General features: G+C 41.4%; 1 protein-coding gene across 2 annotated transcripts in view; it reads left to right on the forward strand.

Annotated features, from left to right (window-relative positions):
- The window catches only part of ATP8A2 (ATPase phospholipid transporting 8A2), a 649217-nt gene that overhangs the window by 404734 nt on the left and 230856 nt on the right, over positions 1-13627 (forward strand). For both annotated transcript variants that reach the window (XM_025364761.1, XM_025364762.1), the window contains exon 27: positions 744-854. In XM_025364761.1, coding sequence (XP_025220546.1) covers positions 744-854 — 111 coding nt within the window. The remainder of the gene's footprint in view (positions 1-743; positions 855-13627) is intronic.

Below are 13627 nucleotides of genomic sequence, written 5' to 3' on the forward strand. Positions count from 1 at the left end.
CTTTGTTTAATAATTAATCCCTATTGAAACACTATTCACAATAGCAAAGACATGGAACCAACCCAAATGCGCATCAATGCTGGACTGGATAAAGAAAATGCAGTACACATACACCACGGAATACTATGCAGCCATAAAAAGGAACGAGATCACGTCCTTTGCAGAGACTTGGATGGAGCTGGAAACCATTATCCTCAGCAAACTAACATAGGAACAGAAAACCAAACACCACGTGTCCTCACTTATAAGTGGGAGCTGAACGATGAGAACACATGGACACAGGGAGGGCAACAATGTGCACTGGGGCCTGTTGGGGAGGCAGGGGGAGGGAGAGCATCAGAATAAATAGCTAATGCATCCGGACCTTAAAACCTAGGTGATGGATTGATAACTGCAGCAAACCAACATGGCACATGTTTACCTATGTAATAAACCTGCACATCCTGCACATGTATCCTGGAACTTAAATTGCAAAAAAGCATTTGTTTAAATAGAATTTCATAACAATTAGAAGTCCAGCAGTATGTTTCGGGAAAATGATAATTATGTAGATTTAAGAGAGGATTTTAGTTGTTCTCACTGGGCCTGAAAGCTCTGTCTTCAGAGAATGGTTTTCTGAGATTCCTGCAGAATCTTGTTTCCTCTACCTACATTATCTGACTTCTGTTCGTAAGAACATTCTGTTTGTGACTTTTATTCCTCAATGATGGGCTCTTCTGAACTTTGTAATTTTCCTTTTTCAGTTTTCCTACTTAGAGAAGCTTCTGTTGGTCCATGGAGCCTGGAGCTACAACCGGGTGACCAAGTGCATCTTGTACTGCTTCTATAAGAATGTGGTCCTGTATATTATTGAGGTAAGAAGGAGTATTTTTTTTTTTCCTTGAAGGGAAAGATCTTTTCAGAGGATATCTTGAGGTATTTAAAGTCATTTCAAAGGAGGGTTTTGTTCTTGTAAAATTAAAAGATGCTGCTGTGACTTTCTATAGCCTGGGTCACATGTAAGCTCCCGTGAAGCTGGGCTCACCATCCTGGTCTAGATCCTCATGCTGGATGACCAAAGCGGGCATCTGAAGCCTTTCTGCCCTACCCAGACGTGCCTTCCTCCCTAGCTCTCCTCCTGTGTTCCTCTTGGCCATGCCTCTTCCTCTGTGTCCTTGGCTGGGGTAGAATCTTGCTGACACTCACACCCCTTCCAGAGGGACCAGATCCTAGCACCAGAGGCCTACACCTCGCCAGGTGAACACTGAGGTGCTGCTGGAATGAACGGGGGAGCCTGATTTCTGCCTTATTTCTCACAGACTCTGCAAGTTTTCTAGCATCCATTCACTGCTTCTGAGATACTTGGACACTGGCTCTTATGTGGGAAGGGTGTGGGAGTGAGGGGACGGTGGGGAGTAAACCGACGAGGTCATTGACAGTATTGCAGTGAGTTCACATTGTGTTGTCAGACAATTTTCCAAGATGCTGATTCAGTTACCAGTAAAACAAACGTGCTTGCTAGAGGAGTGGGCCCAGGAAGAAGTGGAAAAGTCACTTTATGTTTGCTATTCGTGGGATTACAGCCCTGCTATAAAGGGGTGGCTTTTGAGGCCATCATGACTAATCGATTTCCAAATATGTTTGTCTATGGAGGAAGGCAATGTTAATTGTTTATGGTGTTTTGATGCTTCATTCTACTATGGGTTATTTTATGTCTGATTTCTTGACTCTTAGTAAAAATAATAACCAAGGAAGAAATCCACTTTTTCTGATGTAAGCTCTGACAATACTCAGTTCAAATAAGTAGTAATAACAAGCGCCTTGCTAAGGTAGCTGTAACTAACAACTTCTTTACTGGGTTTTCTAATCTTTCCTACTCAGTCATTCAGGTCAAACATGTAAGTTCTTGTCACACATCTGGTAACTAAACTACTAAGGAGTGATTTCCCCAAATTGTGCAGGTTGTTCACAGCCCAAGACAACCCGGCGAAAAGAGTAAATGAAGCAGAAACATAACCTGTGCTGCTTCATTCTTCAGTTGCCCAGAGTCCAACTGGAAACAGCAATGCATTTTTCTAAGTTGCACAAGGGCCAGCCTATTCACCATGATGTGTGCATTTTCAGAGAGGATGCCTCTTCTAGTTCACACAAAAGCCCCCTGTGGGCTGAGGAGCAGACCTGATTCTTTCTTTTTTTTTTTTTTTTTTTTTTTTTTGTGAGACGGAGTCTTGCTCTGTTGCCCAGGCTGGAGTGCAGTGGCACGATCTCGGCTCACTCCAAGCTCTGCCTCCCGGGTTCATGCCATTCTCCTGCCTCAGCCTCCCGAGTAGCTGGGACTACAGGTGCCCGCCACCACGCCCGACTAATTTTTTGTATTTTTAGTAGAGATAGGGTTTCACTGTGTTACCCAGGATGGTCTTAATCTCCTGACCTCGTGATTCACCCACCTCGGCCTCCTTAAGTGCTGGGTTTACAGGCCTGAGCCGCCGAGCAGCCTTGATTCTTAAAGGATGTTCCAAGCAATCAAAAGGGATCTGGTTAAAGTCCTGAAACTGACCCGTTCTTCCTAATTTGAATCTTTTGTGGGAGGTGTCCTGTCTGCTTAAGTGTTATTTCCCTAGGAGGAAAATATACAGTAGAGGCTTGAGAGATTTGGTGATATAATTGACATTTTATTCGGTGTAATGAGGTTAAAATCAATAATTTAAAAAATTATTCATAATTTGCCTGCTGGTCTTGTGCTGTAATATTCAATACTCAGTTCACCCTGGGTAAGAACTTGTAGATGTTGGTGTCAGAGCTTTAGTGGTTTCTCTTTATTTTTACAATTCCATTTTGGTACTTAAAATTCCCCTTTGGTAATTTGTTCCCCTCCTGCTCCCACATGTTTTTGCGTCTGTGGTAGGAGTCACTCCTCAACGTCACTTAGGGTCATGGACGATAGTGCAAAGAGGTATCGTAGGGTCATGGGCCACCGTGTAAAGGGGTATTGGAATCCCCGTTTCTTCGTGCTATCCCAGGCTTCCCAGCATTTTGTGCTCCTGTAATTGCTGGTTGTCACGGTTTCTTAATAATCTGGTCTTCTTCACAATCAGCACATTACAGATAGTCTGGACTTCTTATCAGGACATTCTGCATGGAGCTCCCAACCCTTTCACTTTTCAGATCGTCCCCTAGGCCCCCTTCTTAGTCATTTACACCTACTATCTTGCTGGTGGTTTTTTTTTTTTTTTTTTTTCTTTTTTTGACTTCAAGTGGGCTGAGTCTGAGAAAAGTGCAATTTTAGTCTGTCTGAAAAACCCTCTTTGGAAGGAGGCCCTGAAAGCGCCGCTCGCTGCCTCAGATTAAGATTTCAATTGTAGCTGAGCAGCAGTTGTTAAACGGTCTTTTGTAAACAGCCTTTCAAACATTCTTTATCAAGTTAAAGAAAATGTAAAAGTCTCCACCACTCCATGCCCAATTTTCTGTTTAGTGTTTCTCAGGGATATTAATTTGAAAACTGAGAAAGAAAAGTCCTTGACCGAGCCCGTGTGGTTGGAGCATTGACTCAGGCAAAGCCTACCTGCCACGGCCAAATTACTTCCTTGGCATCAACATGCACTTCAACTATAGTTTTAAAAATAGGAAAGTACTACTTACTTGCATACCATTTTAGTGTGTTGTGAACTGTAAGATCAAAGATTATTGGAAGTTGATTTGCTTATTTGCAAAGAATACTTTTTTGTTCTAAAGGCAACCCTTATAATTAATTACTTAAGTGAGAATAAATTAAACACATTACTTATTTATCTTAAATGGTTTTCTTGTAACTCTGGGAGCGATTCTTTACAATAGCCAATATGTTGTCATCTCAAATGCCCTATAAGATACATAACTACTAATCACTTAAAAATGTAGTCTAAAGGCAATTTGACAAATTAAAAAAAGAAACCTACGCATGTGTGCATGCACACACACATTTTATGGCCTTAGCCATTATTATGAGGATCATTATATATAGGACTTGAATTGCCAATAAAGATTGTAGGGAAGAACTGTAAGCCTGTGACGTAATGCAGTCTACTCAGTTGGCATACTAACCTATAAAAGTGGATTTTTCTGTATAAGGAACACATGGATATATTTACGTTGCTATATGGAACACAAACTGAAAGTTCCCTCCACTCTCATCCCCAAGCCTCCTTCCATACTATCTGTCCTGACCTTTTTCTCTGTAGGTATGGAGATATTTATGTATACAAACAAATCAGGAATTTTAGATAAATGTCATCATGCTGTGCAGAGCCTCCTGCAACTCATTTCACCTGACAGCGTATTCTGGAGAGCATTCCCAGTTACTATGTATAGACCCAGGGCCATTTCACAGAGGGATTTCCTGCAATCTATTCAGCCATTCCCTGCACTGATAAACATTCCACTTCTCTCCAGGTTCAAACCCCAAAAGCCTTGTGGAATAACAGCTTTCTCACTAGCCCATAAATATTCCACCCAAATGAAATTGATCAAATTAGACCATTTTTACCACAGTGCCTTGAACATAACACATGCTTATGTATTTTTACTTATACAACAAGTTATTTGTTGCTAACAAATCTTATTTAATGCTTCTTGAGGGTGCCACATAAAATTCAAGCCAAAATAACTATTGGTTCGAGTGATTTAAAAAATAGGAACAAAATTATGCCATACATGGTTTCGTGTTAGCCCTATTCGTAGGTAAAACTGAAAATACTACAATCTGTACGTCCATCCCCCTGCGACTGCCTTAATTTAGTACTGTTTTCCTGGTGGCTTACAAAAATCGCTAGTTTCACTTCCTTGACCATCTCTGCTGCAGTTAGGATACGATTTCTGAAACATACATCTGATCAATTCCAGTGTCTGGCACAATGTCTGGAATGGAGGTGCTCGAAAATGCTGGCAATGAAAGAGTGATGAATGCTGCTGTGCCCTGCAGCCCCTTCCCAGGCTCCCTGTGCCTTCTCATGAAATGCCCATCTCAGTCGCGTCACCTTCCCCTCTGTTGTCTGGGTTCCAACTGTCACCAGCCTTCTCTGCCACTGTATCCTCCTCACTTTGTTTGTAATCAGTGTTACTGAAGTATGATTGATGTACAGCAAGATACACACTTTTTAAGTGTTCCTTTCTATGAATTAAAACTGGGTTTTTATCATTAGAAACAGACTGGGGATTTTGTCTGTCTGCCATAGACGGTGACAAGAATGTCTCAGAGAGCTCTGAAGACAGATGGCAGTGATGGTTGCACCAGGCTGGGCGCTAGAACTGCAGTGCAAGTGTCCACATGGGACCATACACTTAAAAATGGCCAAGGCGGCAGACTTTGTTATCTATATTTTACAACCATTTTAAGATGCTAAAAAAAAAGAGAAAAATGTCACAGACACTTGGCTGCTTTCATCGCCTTGAGAGAGACAAAAATGTATAAGGACAGACTGTATGCTTTGGCGAGCTTATTGAAGATTTGGAAAACAAATTTTACACGTAGTTGTGTTCTGCATTAAACTAATTAAATGCTACATTTCATGGTCGTGGCCAGATGGACCATATTTCTCAGAAGGTAAAATCCTGTCGTTGTCTAGAATGCTCAGAGCTTCAGAGCCTTGCAGGGCAGCCAACTGGGAGTGGGGTTGGGGTGGGCGGGGCAGGAGGGCGGAATGTAATTCCCTGTGTCTGCACTGGGGGTGGGAATGGGATGAAATTAGCAAAAGCAAAGAGATAGAGCTGGGTAAGGATATGTGAGTGACCAGGGAAGGGCATCTGAATGGCTCATTTGGAGTTGTATTGCCATTAGAAGCTGGGATTCCTTTTTTTCCTTCTCTTTTTGCAATAATCAAATTACATAGTAAATGTGATTTAGGAAAATTTGTCTATCAACATGTAGGGCAGATGGCAAGCAGAGAACTTACGTGTAATTTTGTAGTTTTAAGCCTGGGGCATAAATCATGCCATTATGTAACTATCTCTCCATGTAATTTATAAGCAGAAAGCAGAGACAGATTTTTAAAACTCTTTGATTTTGACAATGGGAGGAATTTGCCTTAAATGTAAAGATTAGAGGTAAAGAGGTTAGGAAAGGTCCTATAAATTTTTGAAGTCCTGATTGACCTCTGTGTGGTATCTCTTAAGGAGAGGGGTTGCGTAAATTCTTTAGCACTCCTACACTATTTAACAAACTATGAGTTAGTTATTTGGAGTTTTCTTAATAGAGTACAGTTTCAAAGCACAGCAGCATCAGCATTTTAAGCACGTATTAGGTGGCATATGCATTTGTTTGTGGACTTTCTGAACGCCTGGGAAAAGGTTATTTGGAATAGATAAAATTTTTAGTGACCATAAAATTCAAATAGAAAAATAATAGGGGCATTACTTGAACTTAACCTATATTTCAAAAAAAATTATCATAGGGATCTCTTGTAAACTTTGGTATAACATAAGGAAAATATGCCAAATTATTTTTGAAATAGAGATGAGTCTGAAATCATAATGGTGATTAGTTGGTGGTTCCTAATACAAAGAATAACCATAACATATGTATATTGATGTGAAAAAGTGGATATTATGTACAGCTTGGAGTCTACTTATTTTTGGCAACACATATAAGAAATTTTAGTGTTTTCTTGGGGGTGATTAAACTGATACGGGATAAAGGCCAGGAAATGAGATGCATATTTAGCATGAAGGTCTGGAAATACTATCACTGAAATAGACATAGAGATTCTAAGACCACAGCAATTTGGGGACCAAATGAGACTGAACCGCAGAATTTAGCTGATAGCCATTTAAACATTTGTCAATATCTGACAAGCCTAAAACAAGCAAACAAACTTTTATTATACTCCAGCAGAGGTTCCCAACCTTTCTGGCACCAGACACTGGTTTCAGGGAAGACAATTTTTTCCACAGAGGGGATGTCTTTGGGATGATTCAAGCACAATACATTTATCGTTAGATCCTCATAAGGAGTGTGCAGACTAGGTCCCTTGCATGCGCAGTTTACAATAGGGCTCATGCTCCTATGAGAATCTAATGCTGCCACTGATCTGACAGGAGGTAGAGCTTAGGCAGTAATGTCCGCTAGCTCTCTGCTCACCTCCTGCTGTATGGCCGGGTTCCCAGCAGCCACCGACCAGCACCAGTCCAGTCTGTGGCCCAGGGGTTGCGGACCCCTGCACTACAGGATATGAGAAAAGCCTTTACTGGCATTTTGTTTTCCGTGTCTTCGAATTTAAAAAGTGAAATGAATTATGGTTCATTATAAATTGCCATTCTAATCCAAAACGTTTTCAGTAGATGAATACTTTGATTTTTTAAAAATTGTTTTGCAAACATATATTTCCTTTTGCTGTTTTACAGCTTTTTTTTTTTCTGTTGGACCTGTGAGATTTTGTTTTATCATCAATTTTTTTATTATTGTTTGAAAATAATCATTATTTTGCAAACTTTTTTTTGTTTGTTTTTTGAGATGGAGTCTCACTCTGTCGCCCAAGCTGGAGTGCAGGAGCGCAGCGCTGGTTCACTGCAACCTCCACCTTCCGGGTTCAAGCGATTCTCCTACCTCAGCCTCTTGAGTAACTGGGATTACAGGAGTGCACCACCACACTCAGCTAATATTTTTGTGTTTTTGGTAGAGACAAGGTTTCACTGTGTTGGCCAGGCTGGTCTCAAACTCCTGGCCTCAAATGATCCACCTGCCTTGGCCTCCTGAAGTGCTGGGATTACAGGCATGATCCCTTTGCCCGACCTTCCAACATTGTTAGAAAAAAATCATATCTAAGTTGCCCCTTCTTTCCATTATTATGTGATTAACTTCTTGTTTGGGGAGCCTTAATTAAATATGTTAATGCAGGGAGATGCTATGCACTTGGTCAACCCTATTACAATTTGGTATCTATGTCCTGTTAGTAACCCACGCGTCATTATAAATGATGAAAGAAGTCACTGGCTTTGGGCTGGATTTCATTTTAAATGTTAGAATCAACAGAGAATAGATGTTTTAAACCACGATCAGAATTTCGTCCAGTAACTTTTCCCCTCTTGGATATAATGCATGACTTTACCTGTACCTCAAAACAATGTGTTTCATTCGGGGGACACAAGAAATTTCATTACATGGTAAAAGATAAAATCCTAATAGCTAAGTTTTCCTCATCTGTTCTGTACGTCTGCCTTGGCAGAGGTAGCTTTATGTTTCCTGTTACAGCTTTTATTTGAGGGAATAGATTGGCAGCTATGAGTGCGGTGTTAAAATGTTAATAAGTAAAAGGCAAATTGAAAAAATACCATTGACATACGGACCTTTCTGTAAAGGCTGTGGCGTCATCAAGTGTGGAACCATCCATTTTCTATTAAAAGCTTTAATAAGTATTGAGCACCTACTCTAAGGCCGGCAGAATGCTGAGACTAGGGTACTGGGACATGCCCCACAGAGTTCCCCATCTAATATGGGTTGGGGAAGAGGTGAGTACAGTCATCCCTTGGTATCCACAGGGTACTGGTTCCAGGACACACCCTCCCCACCTTCAGATGCCAAAATTTGTGGATGCTCAAGTCCTTTATATTAAATAGCATAGTACTTGCACATAATCCATGCACATCCTCTTGTGTACTTTACATCATCTATAAATTACTTAAATATCTAATGCATTGTAAATGCTATGTGAATAGTTGTTACACTGTATCAGTTTTGTTTTGTTTTGTTTTGTTTTGTTTTGTTTTGTTTGAGACAGAGTTTCTCTCTTGTCGCCCAGGCTGGAGTGCAACGGCACAATCTCGACCTGCTGCAACCTCTGCCTCCTGGGTTCAAGTAATTCTCTTGCCTCGGCCTCCCGAGTAGCTAGGATTACAGGCACGTGCCACCACACCTGGCTAATTTTTTGTATTTTTAGGAGAGACAGGGTTTTACCGTGTTGGCCAGGCTGGTCTCGAACTCACGTCAGGTGATCCACCTGCCTTGGCCTCCCAGAGGGCTGGGATTACAGGTATGAGCCATCTTGCCTGGCCCAGTTTTTAAATATATACTATTTTTGTTGCTGTATTGATATTTTTACTGTTTTTCTTTCCTGAATATATTTTTTTCCCTGTGGTTGGTTGAATCTGTGGAGACAGAGAGCCCGGCTGTACAGCATCAGTGCTCTGATGGCTGTGTGCACAGAGAGCTCTGCATGCACAGGCCTGGTGCCAACCCCATCCCAAGAGCATCTGGGCTTACAGTTTGTGATTACCTGGGTGGTCCCTATCTTGTGCTGATTATTGTTGAGTCATAACTGCAATTGGAATATGTTGGTGGGAAAACTACTTAGAGAAATTTCCCATTGGACAATTGAAAAATGGGAATTCACCAGAAATGTAAACATTCTGAATTCTGCTTTCCTTGCCTCATGCATCCTCATTCTCCAAGTCAAGCACTCTTGGGTCATGGGGACAAGAGGAACAAGACAGTCCCTCCTCTTGGAATCAAATAGAGAATGTGGATAAGAATTCCCACAATTTTAATATGGTATGGTGGGGCTGGCTTCGAGGAAGACAGCTTGCAATGAAAACTGTTAGAAGTGGTGCTTTACAGGCTTGGTGGTGGGGTAGGGCCTCAGGATCCCAGGATGAAATGAGTTAAGACCTGAAGGATGAGTAGCAGCTAATCAGGTGAAGGGGCAGGAGGAGAGGGTCAGCTATTGTGCCAAAGAGAGCCCAGCAGCTGCCTTTCCCATCCATGTTCTCTGTCTGTTCCAGCTCTGTGATAAATGTCAGCAATTAGCCCAGCCCTTAGTACCCAACAGAGAAGAAATGCATTATGCTGCGGTTTTCTATTTCAGTCAGAAGAAGGCTGGAGAACTAGTTAAACACGTGCCTAGGAATGTTCTCTGAAAGGCCAGCTGGTTGCTGCTGGTTGATAAAGCTGGGAGTTTATTAGCAAAAGGTGGAGAGGGGGTGAGAGGGCAGGGAGGAGGTAGGTATTAAGCCAGAGAAATACTAGCAGTCTGGAGGGATTCCCTACAAGATACACCATCACTATGAACTTTATAAAAATAGACTCTTACTGCCCTTTCCGTGTGACAATCTATGCTTTTTTTAATGATGGTTTTGCAGCTGCCTTACCTAAAAGGATCGTTATGAAGATCCAGCACTAAAAAAATGTTTTTAGGCGTTGATGGTTTAAAAATGGAGTCTTTGGAACTCTATAAAATGTTTAAATCTCCTTGGAATAAAAAAACGCAAGTCCAGAAACAGACCCATGCGAAGAACTTCCCGGGCCCCCGTGAGCTTCGAGAGGTCAGCCCTGTGCTGGAGCTGTGCTTCGTAGCCCGGTTGCCTCGCTCCCACCCTACCTGTTACTGTGGCAGATGTGGTGGGAATCCAGCCCACTTCACCTCACAAATGCCAACTTGCTTCCCTTCCTTAAAGGCCTCTTGCATTCAGAGACAGCACCCACGTAGTTTAGTACTGATTGCTTGCAAGGGGTGAATGTTACTTTTATTTTGCCAAATTGGTTGTGACTTCCCTAAGGGTAAATAGTCCTGCCTACATTTCAGTAGAGGCACACATGTAAGAATCTGTTGGACATTTTGGTTTTGGGATTTTGTTTGGTTTTTTAAAAGATAAGAGAAGATTACATAAGTAGCATATTCTTATCTAACTTAAATCTTTCCTGGTATAATTTTCATGCAGAGAACTAAACCCTTCAAGTACTAGAAGATACATTTCTTTTTCTTTCTTTTTTTTCTTTCTTTCTTTTTTTTTTTTTTTTTTTTTTTTGAGAAGGAGTCTCACTCTGTCACCCAGGCTGGAGTACAATGGCATGATCTCAGCTCACCGAAACCTCTGCCTCCCGGGTTCAAGCGATTCTTCTGCCTCAGCCTCCTGAATGGCTGGAATTACAGGTGCACGCCAGCACACCCAGCTAATTTTTGTTTTTTAATAGAGACGGGGTTTCACCATGTTGGTCAGGCTGGTCTCAAACTCCTAACCTCATGATCTGCCCTCCTCGGCCTCCCAAAATGCTGGGATTACAGGCGTGAGCCACACCTGGCCTACGTTTCTATTATATTGTGTTTAACCCTATTTTTTGAGAAAATAAAGAATAATTTTGGCTGGGTGCAGTGGCTCATACCAGCACTTTGGGAGACTGAGGTGGGCAGATCTTGAGGTCAGGAGTTCAAGACCAGCCTGGCCAACATAGAGAAACCCTGTCTATACTAAAAATACAAAAAATTAACCGAACATGGGGGCACACACCTATAATCTCCAGCTACTTGGGAGGTGAGGCAGGAGAATCGCTTGAACCCATGAGGCAGAGGCTGCAATGAGCTGAGAGTGAGACTCTGTCTCAAAAAAAAAAAAGTAATAATAATAATAACAACAACAACAATAATTTTAATTGAATGATTTAAACACATTTCTACCTTAATAGAACTTCTATTTTGGCTGAAACTCTCAAAGAGATTTTCATTCTTATGTAGTTGACTTTACCAATTAGGTTTTTCCCTGCTAAGTTTTCTTGCCATTTTGGTTTGTGTTGGTCTCATTTTTTTCTTTCTGTTCTTTCTTTTGCCAGTAGAGACTTAGTTGTCTAAAACTTTTGAAATCAGATTTCATTTAAGTGTACGACTTCTGTAACAATGTCTGAGCACAGAGCCACTGATCATGCCTGTCTATTCATTTTTCTCTCTGTATACCCAAATAGCACCATTCTAACTAGATTTCAGTAATAACTGATTTAGGGTGGTAGAAAGCCCAAGATCAAGAATGGAGACTTCGTGTATAGGCTGTAGAAAAGGAGAAACAAAGGGATTTTCCCACACTGACTGTAAAAAGTTCGGAGAAACAAAGGGATTCTCACAGCAGTGCTTGCTATTCCAACATCTGCCCTATTCAATTTTGAGTTAATATTTGAAACTGTCCTCATTGCCTACATAAGTGACCAAGTGACCATCAATACAGAGACTTTTTCACGTACCTGTTTTAATGGCTCTGGAGAATGCCTGATTCTCTGAGTTATTCCCTAGAGGTTTTCAGAGTCAATTCCAAGAGTACTACACAGACTTTATATTAAGTCGGGTCATCCCAAATATTTTATGAAAACCTACCCAGCCATTTCTACATGACACGGTAGCAAGCACAGAGATGAAAATTTTATTTATCTAGATTAGGCAGAATTCTCCTGCGCGCTATGTGTAATGCCATGGGTTGTCTGTATTTTATATTTATATTGTGTGAGTGTGTGTATTATACACACATGTATGTAGAAGTACATATGTACGCACATACATGTATATGATTGTGTGGACACAAATACATACATACAAATACTATATGTACTACCAGGCTTTCTCAGAGACTTAGTGTTCTTTTTATCTTTACTGGAAAAAATGTTGTTGGTAATAGCAAAGACCTTTGGTGTTAGCCATTAATGAGGCAATGCTGTGAAAAATCCTCTGCTATCTAATATGTCACGATGAAGGCCACCGGTATGAGCTTACGTTGGAATGCAGGATTTTTCTGATGTCATGAGTGTACTCAAGTGACCGCAGTTTGAATCTTTTTACTTTTAAAAACAATTCCACACCCCAGTTCTTTAGCTAAGATTGTCATCTGAAGACCTGTGCCCTGTTCATCCTGTTGCACGTGGCCAGAAGGCCCTGAAGAATGGTTTAAGCCATTTTGAGGAGCGCGGACGTGGGGGAGAAGGAGGTAATCATCATCGATACGTCATCCCTACCTCTTTCAAACGTTTGTATCTGTTTTGTACTTGGTTGGTTTGTTTTTGAGATGGGGAGAAGACAGAGGGAGGACAGAGGCTCTCAAGGAGTTTGTGAGTTTAGCGCTGGCCTGATAGCCACGAGCAGCATGTTTTCCATCTTGAAGAAAGGAGAGGTGGGAATTCAGAATGGTGCAGCTGCCTTGGTAAAGCCTTACGGTGGCTTTATTTCTACTTGCCAAATACTGGAAACAACCTATATGTTCCTTGACTGAGAAGTGGATAACTGGGCAGTATATCCATGCAGTGGAATATTACTCAGCAACAAAAAGGCGCAATGCACAGGATACAGGGCTTTGCTGTGCAAATGCATTGTGCTAAATGAAAGAACCCAGACTCAAAAAAATGACACCCTTTCGTATGATTTTGTATAAATGCATGATTCCACTTATTTGACATTCTGAAAAAGACAAAAACTTTGGGGACCAAAATCAGATCTGTGGTTTCCAGGGTGTTTGGGTGGAGGAAAAGGGTGACTACGAAAGAGCACACAGGGTTTGGGGGAGTGACAGAAATATTCGGTGTCTTGATTATGGTGATTACACAGGGTGTGCAGTTATCAAAACTCACAACTGTACATGAAAAACGATGAATTTTACTGTATGCAAATTATATCTAAAAAGAAATAACCATATATATATATAAAAATATATACATATAAAAATATATATGTATATATTTTCCAGTAATTACTTCTTGGTAATTGAATCGGGACAAGGATAACATCTATCAGAAAGGTCTTTTACTGATTTTGAAATTCTGCCCCAACACATCCCCCCTCCCCCTCCCCCTCCCCCTCCCCCTCTCCCCCTCCCCCCGCCCCCTCCCCTTCCCCCCCCCCCCCTCCCTCATCCGAGCCTCGCATAGCCACTCTCG

The sequence above is a fragment of the Theropithecus gelada genome, chromosome 17 (assembly GCF_003255815.1).
Source record: "Theropithecus gelada isolate Dixy chromosome 17, Tgel_1.0, whole genome shotgun sequence".
NCBI lineage: Eukaryota > Metazoa > Chordata > Mammalia > Primates > Cercopithecidae > Theropithecus > Theropithecus gelada.